Here is a 16,319-nt window from a genome sequence, read left to right as displayed (position 1 = left end):
GGCATTACTCTTACCTCCACTGTGCAAAATAAGGACCTTGACGCGCAGAGGTGAGAGTGTTGGACCGTGGTCACACAGCTAGCCAGTGGCCACACTGGTTTTGAAACAGGTAAGTTTGGAATAAACTCCAGTTACTTATGTCAAGGTCCCTCCCACCCTGGGTTCAGAGTGAAACCAGGGCAAAACTCGGGTACAGTATCACCCGCCTTGGTGATCATGGGAGATGTGTTAGGTAACAGTGCATTGATGGGTGGGGGCTGTCATGGGCTTTGTGTGGATGTTACTATCAGATTTGTAGGCTATAGGCTGGTGCCTGTTTCTCATGAGCCCTCTAAGTCACATCCTGTGGGCAGAGAGTGGCTTTAGCAGAGTTTCCTGTGATGTTGTCACCTTTACCCACGACAAGAGCCCTGACATCTTCCAGTTACTTCCTCTCAGAAGCGAGGGCCCTCAGCACTCCACAGGAGAAGCAAGAATGGCCAGTGGCTTTGGAAGGCTGCCCCAGTCTGGAGCCTCAGACCTTCACAGCTGTTAAATCCAGGAGGGCAGTGGAGAGAAACACGCCATTTTGAATCCGCTTGGCTTCTGCTTTGTTGGCTTCGAATATTGCCTGCTTTCTGTGGATTGCCAAAACCACTAAAGCCCAGCACGTGACCCAACCTCAGTAACGGCCTGCTGACTGACTGGCTGATGACACCCCAGGAGAGTCTCTTCTATGGCCATTTAACAGCTAAGGAAGCCAGGCCTGGTGGACTGGAATCCCAGCTACTGAAGAAATTGAAACAGGAAGGTTGAAAGTTCAGGGCTTGTCTGGGCTAAAGAGCAAGTTCAAGGCCAGTTTAGAATCTCAGTGAGACCTTGTCTAAAAAAAATAAAAAAACAAAGCCAGGCATAGTGACACACACCTTTAATCCCAGCACTAGGGAGGCAGAGGCAGGTGGATCTCTGAGTTCGAGGCCAGCCTGGTTTACAGAGTGAGTTCCAGGACAGCCAGGGATACACAGAGAAACCCTGTCTCAAAAAATAAAAAGTAAACCAGGTGGTGGCAGCACATACTTTTAATCCCAGCATTTGGGAGGTAGAAGCAGGTGGATCTTTGTGAGTTTGAGGCCAGTGTGGTCTACAGAGCAAGTTACAAGATAGTTGGGACTATTACACAGACAAACCCTGTTGCAAAAAACCAATAAATAAATAATAAATTTTTTAAAAGAAAGCCTGTAGTAAAGTGGTTTTCTAGGCTGGCCTTGAACTCACAAAGCTCCACCTGCCTTTGCCTCCAGAGTGCTGGGATTGAAGGCGTTCGCCCCTAGCTGAACTCCAGCCTTTGACTTTACCAGGTACAGCAGTTTAAATAAGAATGGCCTCCACATATTTGAATGCTTAACCATCGGAGAGTGGAACTGTTGAAAGGATTAGAAGGACTAGGATGTGTGGCCTTGACGGAGTAGGCATGGTCTTGTTAGAGGAAGTGTGTTACTGGGGGTGGCCTTTGAGGTTTCAAAAGTCCAAGCCAGGCCCTGTCTCTTTCTGCCTGCTGTCTACAGAACGTAGCTCTCGGCTACTGCTCTACTGCCGTGCATGGTGCCGTGGTTCTGCCCTGCTCCCGCCATGACGGTAACAGACTAAGCCTCTGGAAGTGTAAGCCAGCCCATCGTTAAATGCTTTCTTTCCTAAGAGTTGCTTTGGCCATGGCATCTCTTCCCAGCAACAGAACACTGTCTAAAATACCCGCACCGTTTTCCTCTGCCAAGCTTGGATGTGGCTAGGGTCTGTTGGAGGCGAAGTGAAAGCAGGCTCGTGAGGTGAGAGCTGTAAGCGGGTATACTCACTGGCTGAGGGATGCAGAACAGAGAACAGTGTGTGATCGATACCCAGGGCCCCATCCAACCCTGGAAGTTCTGCTCCCCCTGCCTTTGCTGCCTCTGCTTGGCCTTGTGTTGACCCACATCCTCTCCCTAAGTGTCACCGTAGTCCTAGGAAGCTACTATGATTGGATCCAGGTGACCGAAGGAGAGACAGGCTCAGTAGCCAGGCTCGGCCACAGGACCAAAGAACTGTGGGGCTGGGCTTCAAACCCGGGGCTCTGCTACACTTCCTTTTGTTTTGTTGATTCTGCTTTTTTGCTTCGATTTTTTGAGGCAGAGTTTCTCTGTGTAGCTCTGGCAGTCCTGGAACTTGCTCTGTAGATCAGGCTAGCCTCAAACTCACAGAAATCCTCCTGCCTCTGCCTCCTGAGTGCTGGGATTAAAGGCAGGCGGCACCACCACTGGCTCTTTTTTTTGCTCTCTCTTTTTCTTCCTTTTTGGCTTTTCAGTGCCTTTAATATCAGGTGGCTAATCACCAGATTGTGATGAGTATGCATCTGCAGTATAGCCCCAGAGCAGGGCCAGTATGGACTAGGAAGACCCATTCCTTTTCCAAGAAGCAGTGTTTTTATTTCCGGGGGTGGGGTGGGGTGGTGCAGGGCGGTGGAGGGAGTGGGGGGCAGCATTAGCTCAATCCTGCACTGGAGGGATTGGCGGGAATCAAAAGACTACGGGATGGGAGGGGCGTGGCCTGGCAGTTCAGGTCAAGCCTAGTCCTCCTGGAGAACGGTCCGGACTCCAGCAGAGGGCTGCCTGGGTGGGACCCCCAGTGCAGGCTGTGGAGGGCCTGCCGGACAGCCACCAGCCAGCAGGTCTCCCTGACCACACTTCCAACGGCCACTTAAAGCCGCACAAAGGGGCTCTGAGCACAGCTCCCTCACCACACTGAGCCCATTCATTCTCCCAGGGACACCAGCGGCTACCCTGGCGCCTGGGCCAACGGCACGCCTGGCCCTGACAAGGCGTCTGTGCCATGGCAACAGACACTCTAAAATCCAGCTTCCCAGGTCTCCTACCATGTGCCTACCTACCCACCGGGGTTGGCTGGCCCCGCCCGGCCCACCATGCCCCTTGCCCATGTGACCACTCTTCGGCCACAGAGCCAGGGGCTTGCTGAGGGCCATGGTGTGCTGGCTAGAGACGTCTTCCATGAAGTAGGGGTTGCCGTGATTCCCATTTCATCGGAAAGGAAACCGAGGCCCAGAAAAGCACAATACACAGAAGTTGGAGAGCTGGTCTGGCCAGAAAGCCAGCACTGGTCTGGTCAGCTGACCTCACAGCCTGGGTCATTAGTCCAAATCATGTCTTAACTGTCTCTCAGGCAAGCAGCCAGGGGGCTACACTTTGCCTTCCACTGGGAGGACTCAGCTCTTTCCAAGCTTTAGGCCCCCTTCCTATCTCCTGAAGGTAACCTGGAGAGGGAAGGGGTGCCACCCCAGGAGTCTGCTCTGGAATCGTGAGTCCCAATAAGCTCCCCCACCCCCACCCCAGAAAGGGTTTCTCTGTGTAGTTTTGCGCCTTTCCTGGACCTTGCTTTGGAGACCAGGCTGGCCTTGAACTCACAGAGATCCGCCTGACTCCAATGCCCGGCTCCAATAAGCTTTTATAAGTGCCTCGGTTGTGGTGTTTGTCACAGCAACAGAAAAGTAACTGTGCGGGGCAGTGGTGCCGCAAGCCTTTAATTCTAGCACTCGGGAGGCAGAGCCAGGCGGATCTCTGTGAGTTCAAGGCCAGCCTGGTCTACAGAGCGAGATCCAGGACAACCAGGACTGTTTCATGGAGAAACCCTGTCTCAAAAACCAAAAAGCAAACAGAAAAGTAACTGAGATAATGGTCTAGAAATTTCCTCCTTGGCCATTGAGCCGTGGTCCTTGCAGGCCTCCGTCCATAAGCAGGACCCTGTAGCTGTAACCTTGTAGGGCCGGGTCTTTTTCTCTCTCAGGACGGTGGAGTCCTCTTCACCCTATCAAGAGAGCCAGTGTGACCTCTGACCTCTCTTCCTCCCACTGACAGGAGCTTGAGGAGCTGCAGGCCTGGAAGGCTGGTGGCTTCCAGCCTCTGGGGACAAGACTTTGATGGAGGATCCAGGGTGAGACCCATCTGTCCTGGACTGAATCTCACACAGGCCTCACCACCAGCTTTAGGGCCAGGCAGGCTGGTTGCTCACATGTAACAGGCAGAAACAGAGCTCCAGGTCAGCCTGGGCTGTGTCAGATTTATATCTCAAAACAACAACAATGTCCACTCTGGGCTGCTGGGGATGTGGCTCCCTGATGGAGAACTTGTCTAGCATGGGAAAGACCCAGAGTTCCATCCCAAGCACAGAAGACGTTAAAAGAGAGTGATGGAAGTGGGGGTGGGGGGTGGGGGTGGGGTGCATATCAGACACCGTCCCTGCTGTCGCAGGTAGAAAGGTGATGTTACTCAGAACTGCGTCAGACCTTGTGACTCTTCAGTCCCAACACGTGCTATTGCCCTCTAGAGCTGTACATGGTGATTCATTTCCTTAATATCTGTTCTGTGTGGGCACAGAACACACACACAAGTACACTCATGTACATTCTCCATACACACACTCATACACACATACATACTCATACATTCATATACACACTATACACACTCATATACACACAATTATGCATACACTTGTGTTTGCAGGGCACCAGCCTGTGTACCATTGGAAGGACAAGGACAAGGCACCCAGTCTGTGCCGCCAACTCTCTCTGTGACCTGTGGAAAACCCCTTGGCTTTCTGTGCCTCAATTTCCCTATCTCTGTTCAAAGGGTGTGGAAGACCTGTCCTCACATGTCTCTACTAGCTTGGACAGGGACAGTCATGCCTGAGCAGGTACTGACTTCATGCTTGGCTCTGTCTGGTGTCCTGGTCACCGTGACGCTGGCACAGCCTGCTCACCAAGGGAAAACTGACACTCAAGCAGGTGCATCATCTCACCCGTGATTGACAGTGACAAAGTAGCCAATCAGAAGTTGAGTTTGGGCCTGAGTGACGGGAGCCCACGGGTCTACCCCCAGCAACCTCTTCTTCTTCACTGCCAGTCCATCTCCCGGGTACCGGGCCTGGGAACACGCTGCCCGACCCTGGGCCTGTCTTCCCATCCTGTGGGCCAGGCCCCCAACAGCTGCTGGCAGCTCCCCTGTGGCCCCCAGCCTAGTGGGCTCTGTTCCCAGAGCCTGCGGCTTGCTCCTCAGGCCCTCCAGGTCCCATGGGTTTGTGGTGTGCCCCCTGCTCCTGCCGCTGGCTGAGGAGGCCCTCAGGGGCTGGCCTGGGGAGGCCCCAGCCCCCGCCTCCTGTGGAGAGGGTGGGAGGGTGGGGCTGTGGGAGTTTCGCTAGTTTAAAAATACACAGAGGAAGCAGTTGAGAGGGCAAGAGAAAGGGGAAGGGGTGTGGGGGGGAGGCCCTTCAACCTTGATGTCTTGAGCCTGGAGCAGCCCCATGCAAGCAAGCCAGGGACTTGGCACAACTCGCCAACATGACGGAGATGCCCAAGAAAACCGGCAAAAAGTTCAGTGAGTACAGACTGTCCACCTTCCTCCGTTCCTTCAGCTTGGCATCTCTGCATCTCCTCGCCACTGTCTCCTTGTTTCTCTTTCTGTCCATCTGTCCCTCCCCAGAGTGTTACTGTCCACTCACGGTGGAGCCCAGGCTGTCTCTCCATCTCTGTCTGCCTTTCCGTTTCTCTCTCCCTCCCTCTCTCCCCGACACCTCAGCTTCTCTCTTGCTACACCCAGCCCCTCAGCGCTTACGTCTACTGTGTCCTCCTGGCCTCTCTCTGACCTTGAGGCTGTGTGCGGAGAGACCCCCACAGACCCTATCTTGTCTGGAACTCAGCTCGACACCAGATCTCAGGGAGATCTCTCGGGAGGTGGTGGATCTGGGGACTACAGATGCTGTCATGTCCCCACCAGTAGTGAGGCTGGGAGCTACTAGAACCAAGTTCCTGAGTGAACTACACCCATTCACTGCTATTTCTTTCTCCAGGTCTATCCATTTAGGGGACCCAAACTTCTCCGGTCCCTGATTCCTCTGACCTTCCAAGTCTATCTATCCACCCTTGTGTGTGTGTGAGTGAGTGAGTGTGTGTGTGTGTGTGTGTGTGAGGGTGAGTGAGTGTGTGTGTGTGTGTGTGTGTGTGTGTGCTGGACTGTATCTCAGATGAAGATGAAGATATCTGTAATCCCAGCACTCAGAAGGCAGAGAGGCAGGAGGCTTATGAGCAGACCAGCCTAGGTTACAGAGTGAGACACTCTCTCATATAAACACACAAAATAAACAAAACCTGTAGTACTGAGAAGGGGGGCAATCAGTGGCCCCTTGGTTTTTTTTTAAATACTAGTGAAATCTCTGTCCCAGGCCAACCCTTCTAGAAGCAGGGCAGTAGCCAGGACTGTCCGGATTGGGACTGGGGCGGGGGGGAACGGGCAGGAGACATTTCTGAGGTCCTGAGCCCTGGGTTCAGCCCCGTCCTCACTGTGTGACTGTAGGCAGAGCCCTTCCCGTCTCTGGGCCTGATTCTGTCCTTGTCAAGTGTGGGCATGCTGCTTCTGTTCCATCAGGGGCGGAGGATGCAGAGGAGGCCAGGGGAGTGGAAAGGTCAGAGTTTCCCCCCTTTCGCTACCTCATCTGGAGGCCCTACGGAAGTCGGAAGGTGGTGCTGTGAGGAGGACAGCCCACAGCCGGGGGGTGCAGGAAGGGGTGACTGTATAGAGTGCACTTCTGTCCCCGCTGGAAGATGCTGTCACAGGAGCCCTGCCGATGGAGTTTGGACCGTGGGCTCAGCCCACAGCAGGGAGAAAAACACCCATAGACAAGGGCCAGCAATTCTCAGGCTGGCCGCCATGTCCATCTCCTTTCAACCCAGGTGCCGGCGGCTACCTTGACACCACTCTTACCAAACTCTCTCTCTTCTCTCTCTCTCTCCCCCAGGCTGTGGGGCCTCAGACCATTCATTTCACTCCTCTGAATGTCAATTTCCTTAAGTGGAAAGTGGGATGTTATGCATATGCTAAGAATTCAAACACTGTTTGACAAGTGAGGAGCATTTTTGGTCATCATTATCTTAATTCTTGATATCTTTTCAAGAATATTCTGTATGCCAGACAGCACATGAAGCATGTTATTTACAAGGTTTGCATGTGTGCTTGTTCATGTGTGTGCATGAATATGTTCGGTACAATAGCAGGTGTCTTCTTTGATCTCTCCTTGTCTTATTTTTAAAGCAGATTTTTTTTATAAAATTGTATTTAAAAATTATATCGTTGGACAGTGGTGGCACACACCATCAATCCCAGCACCCAGGAGGCAGAGCAGGCAGATCTCTGTGAGTCGAGGCCAGCCTGGTCTACAGAGTGGGATCCAGGACAGCCAGAGCTACACAGAGAAACCCTGTCTGGAAAAACAAGAACAAAACGGGGGGGGGGGGGGTGAGGAGCTGTCCTGCTGTCCCTTCACTGAGTGGCCTGTGCTGATTTTATTGTTACTTCTGCTGCCATTGCCATTCATTCTTTCTCCTCTCCCCTCTCTCGCCAGGGTTCTTCAAGTTCAAGGGCCTCGGGAGCCTTTCCAATCTCCCTCGGTCCTTTTCTCTGAGACGGTCTTCAGCCCCCCTTAGCATCCGTGCTCATCTGGAGCCTGACACCTTTGAAACCACACAGGATGACCTGGTGACAGTCCCGAAGAGTCCTCCTGCCTATGCTCGTTCCAGTGACATGTACAGCCACATGGGTACCATGCCTCGCCCTAATATCAAGAAGGCTCGGAAGCAACAGGCTGCCCAGAAGGCCCAAGAGGTCAGCCTTGAGTCCCACCCGGTGCCTCGAGCACTGCCAGACCCACCAGGCTTAGAGGCAGCCAAGGAGGCGGTGGAGGGGATTGATGTCCCTCTGGAGGACACCCCAGGAGTGGGACCCACATCTTCAGAGGTAGAGGTGGACCCTACGAGGAAGCCTGAGGACCCCACAGTAGGCACAAAGGAGGAGCAAATTCCTGGGGATGTGTACCCGGAAAGGTAGGTGCCAAGAGAGGCAGGGAGGGCAGGACATGCCCTGAAGGGTTTCTAGCCGTCTCTAACTGGTACAGCTCCAGCACGAACACCTGGGCTGAAAATAAACCGCTAGGGTGTAGGGAGTGGTGCATCCTGCACTCCCAGCAATGAGGTAGCTGAGGCTGGAGGATTGCTGTGAGTTAGAGGTCAGCCTGGACTACAGAATGAGACCCTGTCTCAAAACAAAAAGAACAAAACACAAAACAGAATAAGCAAATAAAGTGAGTGTGTTAGGTATACAGAGCACTTGGTAGGGTGCTTGCCTAGCACACAGGAAGCCGAGTTTGATTCCTGCCTTAGTGTGGGTTTCTTTTTGTTTGTTTGTTTTTCCAGACAGTTTCTCTGTGCAGCTTTGGAGCCTTTCCTGGAACTTGCTCCGTAGCCCAGGCTGGCCTTGAACTCAGAGATCTACCTGCCTCTGCCTCCTGAGTGCTGGGATTAAAGGCATGCGCCACTGCCACCTGGCTAGTTTGTGTTTCTATTACTGCGATGAAACACCATGCACGACCAAAAAGCAAGTTGGGAGGAAAGGGTTTATTGGGCTTACATTTCCACATTGCTGTTCATCATTGAAGGAAGTCAGCACAGGTCAGGATCCTGGAGGCAGGAGCTGATGCAGAGGCCAGGGAGGGGAGCTGCTTACTGGCTTGCTCAGTCTGTTTATAGAACCCAGGACCTTCAGCCCAGGGGATGGCCCCACCCACAATGGGCTAAGCCCTCCCACATTAATCACTAATTAAGAAATGCCCTACAGGCTTGTATTCAGCCCCTTTTTTTTTTTTTTTTAATTTTTAGTTTTGTTTTCAGTTTTTTGTTGTTTGGAGACAGGGTTTTTCTGTGTAGCCCTGGCTGTCCTGGGACTCACTTTGTAGACCAGGATGACCTTGAACTCAGAGAGATCTGCCTGCCTCTGCCTCCTGAGTGCTGGGATAAAGCATGTGCCACTACTGTCAGGCTCAACAGCGCCATCTTATGGAAGCATTTTCTTAAGCAAGGTTCCCTCTTTTCAGATGACTTTAGCTCTCGTCAAGTTGACATAAAACTGTCCAGCACAATCCCCACATAAATTGGTGTGGTGGCACTTGGGGGCTGGAAGCCAGAGGATCAGAAGTTCAGGATTATCCTTGGCTTTATGTGGAGTTTCAGTGCAGCCTGGAACACATGGACCTAGGGTTTGGGAGCAAATAGTGCAGGAGATGGTAGTGCTTCCCACAGACTAGGCACTGTTTGGAAACATTGTAACTAATTCTCAAAAGAAAACCAGCTAGAGATACTCCGTTTCTACAGCAGATAAGGACACAGACTCAGGGAGGGGAAAAGTCATCTGCCCCAGCCAGGCTCAATATTGTTGAGCCAGCAAGGAAGCTGTGTTTGAACTGAGGCCCACCCGACTCAGTGCCCAGAGCTAACGCCCACAGGAGCCCGGCAGCCAGGTGGGCCCTGGGCACAGGCACAGGATCCCACCCCCAGAGCCTCTCACCTTTAGTTCTGGGCCAACAAGGAAAGGCCTGGTCTAGAAAGCCACTTGACAATGGATTTGCTTATAGCACCCTACAAACTGAGCTCATGCAAAGATATACGTAAGTAGTGGGTCCACAAGATGGCTCAGCTGGTAAAGACACATCTTACCAAGGGGCAATTTAAGTTTTTTTTTTTTTTTTTTTAAAAATGTGGTTGTTTTTTTTTTTTAAGATTTATTTATTTATTATGTATACAGCATGTATGACTGCAGGCCAGAAGAGGGTGCCAGATCTCATTTCAGATGGTTGTGAGCCACCATGTGGTTGCTGGGAATTGAACTCAGGACCTCTGGAAGAGCAGCAGTCAGTGCTCTTAACCTCTGAGCCATCTCTCCAGCCCCCTTTTTTTTAAGATTTATTTATTTATTATGTACGGGCAATTTAAGTTTGATCCCCAGCACCCACCTGGTGGAGGGCGAGAACTGGCATGTTCACCTGCGCTCCCCCAGAAAAGCACAAATAGTAATAAGATTGACAATAACTCACTGAGCACTTTATGATTGCTTGATTTTGTTTATTTGGTTTTTGTTTTTTTGCTTTTTTACTTTTTGGGGGCGGGTCAGACAGGGTCTCTATTTAGTCTGGGCTGACCTGGAACTCACTCACAGATTCTCCGGCCTCTGCCTCTAGAGTGCTAGGATTAAAGGTGTGTACCATTACACCCAGAACTCCCTGAGTACTTTAAAAAACTCTGTTGTTGAGTGTTGTGGTGGATGTCTTTAATCCAGCACTCTAGAAGTGGAGTCAGGGGGATCACCAATTCAAAGTTAGCCTGGGCTACACGGCCCACACAGTTGCTGTTTTTTTAATACTGTTTTGATAAGGAAACTGAGACTCCACTAAGACAGTCATACAGATGCCGGGTTTGAGCACTGCCTCTCTCCACTGGCTGGGCATTCACACTCTTGTGGTCACCTTCTAAACTCCAGGGTTGTGGACTTCACACCTCTCAGCTCCAGCTTTGCCAACTTCAGAGTCTTTGCTCAAACCAAACATGGCAGATGAGTTGAGCAACAGCGAGTCTGGAGCCAGCGTGAGGCCTCTCTGGACAGTTTTTCCCTGGAACACCAAACTCAGCTTCCATGTGCTAAGACGCAGCTAGGTTCAGACCCCTGTCACCAAGTCCAGACCCCCAGTTCAGTGGCAAAAGAATTTCAGACAAGGTTTGTTTGTTTAGACATCTGTCATATAGGTCATCATAGCACTAAAAGAGTATACATAAAATTTAAAAAGAATACGGAGAAATGTTCAAATCTGAACAGGCACAGCTAACCAAAACATGGATAGGTTTAAAGTCCTGGGGGCTATCATAACTTTGGAGCTATGGCTGTTTAGCTCCGCTGGATAAAATATGATAGTGTTGAGTTAGGAAAGGTTAGATAATATAGGCATAATGAGCGTGTGGGAAATGAATAATCTACTATTATGTATAGAGTCTTTTTTTGGACTATTGGAGGATTGTACCCCTACTGGGCTGGTGAAGCATCTGGCGTTATAAGATAGAGGTTGCGGCAGCTCCATATCTAACTAACAACAAGAGCACAAAAGGATTATTTAATGTTATGTTAAGAGAGACTCATATTTATCTTAGGTATTGAGGCTCTGAGCAGCATGTACACAAGGTCTGATTCCTGGGTCTGTAGCGTAGATACTGTCTGAGATGTTTATGGAGTACAACGGAATGGTTCGCGTGTTTATGCAGAGGGGCATAACTGAGACCAGACAGATGGAGGAGCTAGAGGAGCAAGCGCTTGAGGAAAATCTTCTATTCTAGGTGGTCTCGTTGATCTATCTCTATTCTTGGTCTAAGATGGTGGAGAACTCTTAAGATTTATAAATCTTGAAAACCTCAGCAAGCCGCCGGTTGTATTTTGAAGAAGAAGAGCACAGTTTTGAGTGTGTCCTTATGCCGTCCTCAGAGAGAGATGATGAAGCAGACCGCGAGAAACTTAGTGAGGAGAGCTTGTTGCTATAGAGAAGAAGATAATAGCTGTGATGGATACTGGAGTGTTAATATGAGATGTGAGTGAAAGAGAATATTATTACGGTTTGAACTTATGGAGAGATGTGTTGTATCTATGTCTTTGTATCACACCACAGACTTAGCAAGTGCGAAATACTGAACAGAGGCCATGAAGACGACGCCTGGGTTGTGGTGATGTCTCTGAGGTTAGCCGGTTACGCGGATAGGGACGTTTGTAAGCGTGAGACAGCACCGGAGATCATGGATGAGTATGGGAGGTATCTCTTGCCGCGGACGAGTCATGTGGGCCAGACCGTGGTGGCATGGTTCTGAGTCATACCATTGTCAGCAGAGTAGGTCGTAGACCACGTAGGTCATTTTTTTTTTTTTCGAGACATGGGTTTCTTTGTGTGTGGAGGCCTGCTCTTGGGCGACGTCGATCTAACGCTAGAATTGAGGAGCATGTGTGGTGCCATTGAGGTGGGCGCCAGTGTGAGGAGATCGCGAAGCACTTTGCCTTACTTGCAAACACACTCATCGAACGCACTGAGGTGTGGACGTTACTATCTGGTCTGATGCGGCAAGAGCAGTGAGGTTGTTATGGGCACTTATAACAGCCGATGCGCCCCACACACACACAGAAGTAGGATGAGGATGGGAGAGGATTCAGGTATCATATGCACACTGGCGCCGGCCACTGAGCCACGATACGAGTCTCTAACTGAGAGAAGCTGGACTGAGAAGTAGACATGTCGTCGGTGCTTATATCTTTAATATTTAACTTATAAGACTAGATCGCGCAAAGTAACTAATTATTCATTGGCACTTAAGCAATGATCAAATCATGAAGGCCTCTTTTGCCACCCTGCCTACCTCGATGGTCTTAAAGCGAGAGGCACCGTCCATAGCCTCACATCTAACCATAGCGTCGACAATTAACTATAGAACACTTGTTCACGAGCGCTGCAGCGCTATGTGACATGCGGAGGCAAATGTTGATCCATTGTTGACAAGAAGGTGGGAATGGGCGCGCCAGTGCAAGTAACTACGAGGACTGAGTGGCCTAGGTGGGAAGAAGAATGCTCGTGAGTGTGGCCCCGCTGTGTACGTATAGAGTCGCAGTGCACTCTAATCGTCTCGAACAACGAGTAGCGCTCAGTGGGCTTGGCCCATATCCGCAAGACTCACGTTGGACCACCACGCCTGAACCATGATGAGAGAGAAGTAGCGAAGATCAGACGGAAATCCTCGTGAGAATAGAGTACAAGGATAAAGGAAGCGCGGACGAGGCGTGAGCGAGGCTGAGGACTAGAGGCGGTGTGTCGCAGCACAATCACCATAGGAGCGGTCGCCAGTACCTGATCTTCAGCCCAGGGACGCAGAGAAATCGCACACTCAATGTGACGTTAGCACCACAACAGAAGAGTATGAGAACGCCAGGCAGGGAAGATGAGTGGAAGATGCGGCATGTACTAGTTGGCGAGGAGTGTGGTCTCTTCGTGCTGGATTCGCTTGCACTGAGTTTCGAGATGCTCAGCTCGAGGGGGCCGTGATACAATGGGAGGCCTTCGAAGGGCAGTTTCTCGGTATGTATAGAGTTTGACACTTGCCGAGCTGCCGTACTTTTACGAGTGTTCCTCATATTCTTGTAGCTCCAGTGGAGGAGCGTGCTGCTGACGTAATGTTCCTGCCCTCTAGCAAGCCATTTCTACGAGATGTGCTATGTTAGCTTGAGAATTCGAGGGTGCGTTCTGAAGCAGTCTACGAGTTTGCCCTGTGGTGCTGACTTAGTTCCTAGCTGAGCCTGGTGTGGCAGAATCGCTGCTATCCTGAATTGCCGTCTCGAAGGCACAGCATGTTATCGAGGTGCAGTGAAAACACGCCGTCCCTGAATGCGTGGACTGGTTGACGTTCTTCTGCACAGGCAGGGTACCGCTCCTGCGGCTGGACGCATCACACAAGAGTCAGATGAGACACCTGCTGACTTGCATTGGCTCTAGGCAGGGCCAGGGGACAGCAGGAGTGGACTGTGGGTCGCTGAGGCAGCTGACACACACTGCCATGGTTTAGCTTCTGGGACTTTTCTTTCTTTTTCTTTATGAGGCAGGGTCTCATGTAGCACAGGATGTGCTCAAACTTTTTTTTTCTTTTGAGACAGGGTCTTTGTATTGTAGCCCTGGCTGTCCTGGAACTCAAAGAGATCTGCCTACCCCTGCCAGGTACTGGTATTAAAGGTAAATGCCATGATACCCAGCTGTGCTCAAACATCCTACATCCAGCTAACAAGTGCAGGGGTTACGGACCTGTGCCACCACACCTGGCAGCATCTGGGGTTCTTCTTGAGCTGTGACTATTCCCTGTCTTGTCCCTGAGCACACCTATCTCTCTCTGCTCATCTGGCAGCTCCCGGAAAGATACCCATCTTGTAAATCAAGACAGAAAAGCTTGCCTGTTTGGCTCACCTAGTGGAAGTCAGAATTGAGAGTTTAACTCCACCTTCTGGGTTCATACTATCAACTTGTAGGAGGAACACATTCCCCTCAGGCAGGGCCGGGGCCTCTGGGGAAAGGTTGTGAGAAGCCTTGTGAATGTCTAGGACACCACCCAAGCCGCTATGGCAGAGGTCTGTTCCACGGTTGCTTGACATCAGCCTTCACCGGGACTGGACCAAACGTTTGAGACACTCCGCCTCCTGTCTGAAGTGTTCAGAGGTTCCAGGGTGGGGCTAGCAGACGCAGATCAAGCCCTGTCCTGGCGTCCCAGGACCCAGTGTCCCCACCGAGCAGTTCTTTGTACTCTCAGAATGATCCTGGCGAGTGGGCAAAATATGAACTCGTAAATCTCTGTAACTCTATCAGGAGTTGCACGACCTCTGGAGTCACGTGAGAGGAGATGCGGATTTTGAGTGTCGGTGCTTCTCAGGCTGGTGCCTCTATCGTTCTCACCACTGGGCGAGATTCATTTATCATGAGGCTGTTCTCCCCTTGTTTTCAGCATCGCTCGACGAGGCGAGCCACAAGACGGCAGCTGAAGAGGCGGCCGAAGTGCGGTCAGGAGAGTATGCTAGGTCGGTACTGAAAAAGCCAGGCTGGGCTGGGCTGATGGAATGGTCCTCCTGCGGAGCTCTGGAAGATGCTCTCAGACAGTGTGAAGCGCCCTGACGAGCTCGCGATGGCATGCCAGATCGCGCGATAGCTGATACCGAGCGCAACGGACTAGAGTCGGAGCAGGATAGGGCACGGCCTCTAGGGAGGGGAACTCGTGCCAATTGGGGGCTATGGTGTGTCTCCCCGCAATTGCTGGATACATTTCGAGGTCGAAATGTACAGATCATGTTCATAGCTTTTCAGCTCTCCCTCTCTCGGAGCCAGCGGGAGATGGCAATATCTAATCCTCTCGACTTCTGCGCTCTGGGGCAGACGAGGATCTCCTCGCCTTGCGGCGATGGAACGTAGGGTGCAAGCAGAATAAGACGCTTCACTGAGAGATGTGGGAGAAAGGGAAAGAGAATTTCTACTAGCGCGGTGCAAGTGGTTCTTACAAGGTGTAGGACAAAGGGAGTGAATGACTGCCTGAGGACTCCTTAGGAGGAGGAATTCGAATTGGACAGAAGGAGAGAGGTCTGTGCTGTTGGTCTCGAAGCACATGATCGCCTAGTGATGAAATGACAACTCGTTAGCACCTAGCGATATTACTCTCTCACTACGACATACAATAGATGATCCAGGAGCCTGGTTGAAGTCCTGGAGCGTTTTACATCACGTATATTCCAGGTCCCAACAGCACCATGCCACAGGGACCCAGCACAAAATACTGAGCCATCTCTTTAGTGATGTTGCCAGGTAGGTAATAGTTTGAGACAGACCTACAGTACTCCCAGACGCAAGTGACAAGCATGTAGGAGCAGAGCCAGAGGCAATATAGCGTCAGGCATAAGACACTCGTATAAGTTAGGTCACAAGAAAGCTACAAATTCGATTACTGCCCTGGCTAACACAGTGCTATCAGATCACACAGAGCATGAAATGATCAGCGAGGGGTCCCATTTTGAAAGCGGTGTACGGCGGGGTACAATCCGGCGTGTGCAAAGTGTGCGTCTTCCTTGCTCTGTATTGCTGTGGAGAGGGCAGGGCCCATCCAGGTGTGCTGGTGTGGCCCGTTTTCCATGAAGTCAACCTCCCCTCAGTGAAGCTTCAGCGGCTTTACTGATGCTGCTATAAGAATGATGCCAGGTCCCACAGCACCAGAGAATCTTCACAACAGGACAAAACTGCAACATATGGAGCCGATGATCCCTCTAATTGCAGGGAGCCCAGGTAGCCTCCATGACGAGCCTTGACTATCTATGAGATTCGTACTGCTTTGACAGCTCTATTGCTAACAGGTCTCATTTCCCTGTTCTGACGCTTTCATGTCAGACTTCTAAAAGAGCCTGACTGAGGAGGTTTGAGGACTTTGCTAGCTCTCCTGGGATTGTGGATTGAGTTTCTGTGATAACGCTAAGTTTGCTCCATCGGAGGCTCAATTGATCTTTCTGAAACTGAAACTATCAGCTCTAAGACCTTAATGAGGTAGCCTCAGAATGTCAAGAGTGTGTTGTAGTTCTTATAGCAACCAATTCCAAGAACTCTGACCACTACCACAAAGACGCTCTTCCTAGACCAAGGTAGGTTATGTATGCTATATTTACTACACAAGCGCCAGGCCCACAATGCTTTTAACAGATTCTCTTCAATTGATCTGTGCGCACACGTTGGTGGACACAGCTGCACTTCTCTATCGTGGTACTCTCTGGACAAGGAGATAATATACACTTCCAGCCCAGGAGGAACTGACACTATTAGGTGTACGCACTACGATTCTAGTACAGGCCGAGGCTCTCTAGAGAGCAGGACTCGCTCTGGGC

General features: G+C 51.0%; 1 protein-coding gene across 1 annotated transcript in view; it reads left to right on the top strand.

Annotated features, from left to right (window-relative positions):
• Nucleotides 1-5,251: 5,251 nt before the first annotated feature.
• Nucleotides 5,252-16,319, top strand: part of Sh2d3c (SH2 domain containing 3C) — a 37,706-nt gene continuing 26,638 nt past the window's right edge. The window contains exons 1-2 of the mRNA XM_028884740.2: nucleotides 5,252-5,396; nucleotides 7,417-7,894. Coding sequence (XP_028740573.1) covers nucleotides 5,360-5,396; nucleotides 7,417-7,894 — 515 coding nt within the window. The 5' untranslated portion in view covers nucleotides 5,252-5,359. The remainder of the gene's footprint in view (nucleotides 5,397-7,416; nucleotides 7,895-16,319) is intronic.

Source organism: Peromyscus leucopus, chromosome 4 (genome assembly GCF_004664715.2).
Source record: "Peromyscus leucopus breed LL Stock chromosome 4, UCI_PerLeu_2.1, whole genome shotgun sequence".
NCBI lineage: Eukaryota > Metazoa > Chordata > Mammalia > Rodentia > Cricetidae > Peromyscus > Peromyscus leucopus.
The sequence above is the reverse complement of the archived record's forward strand: the minus strand, read 5'-3'. Positions and strand labels throughout refer to the sequence as shown.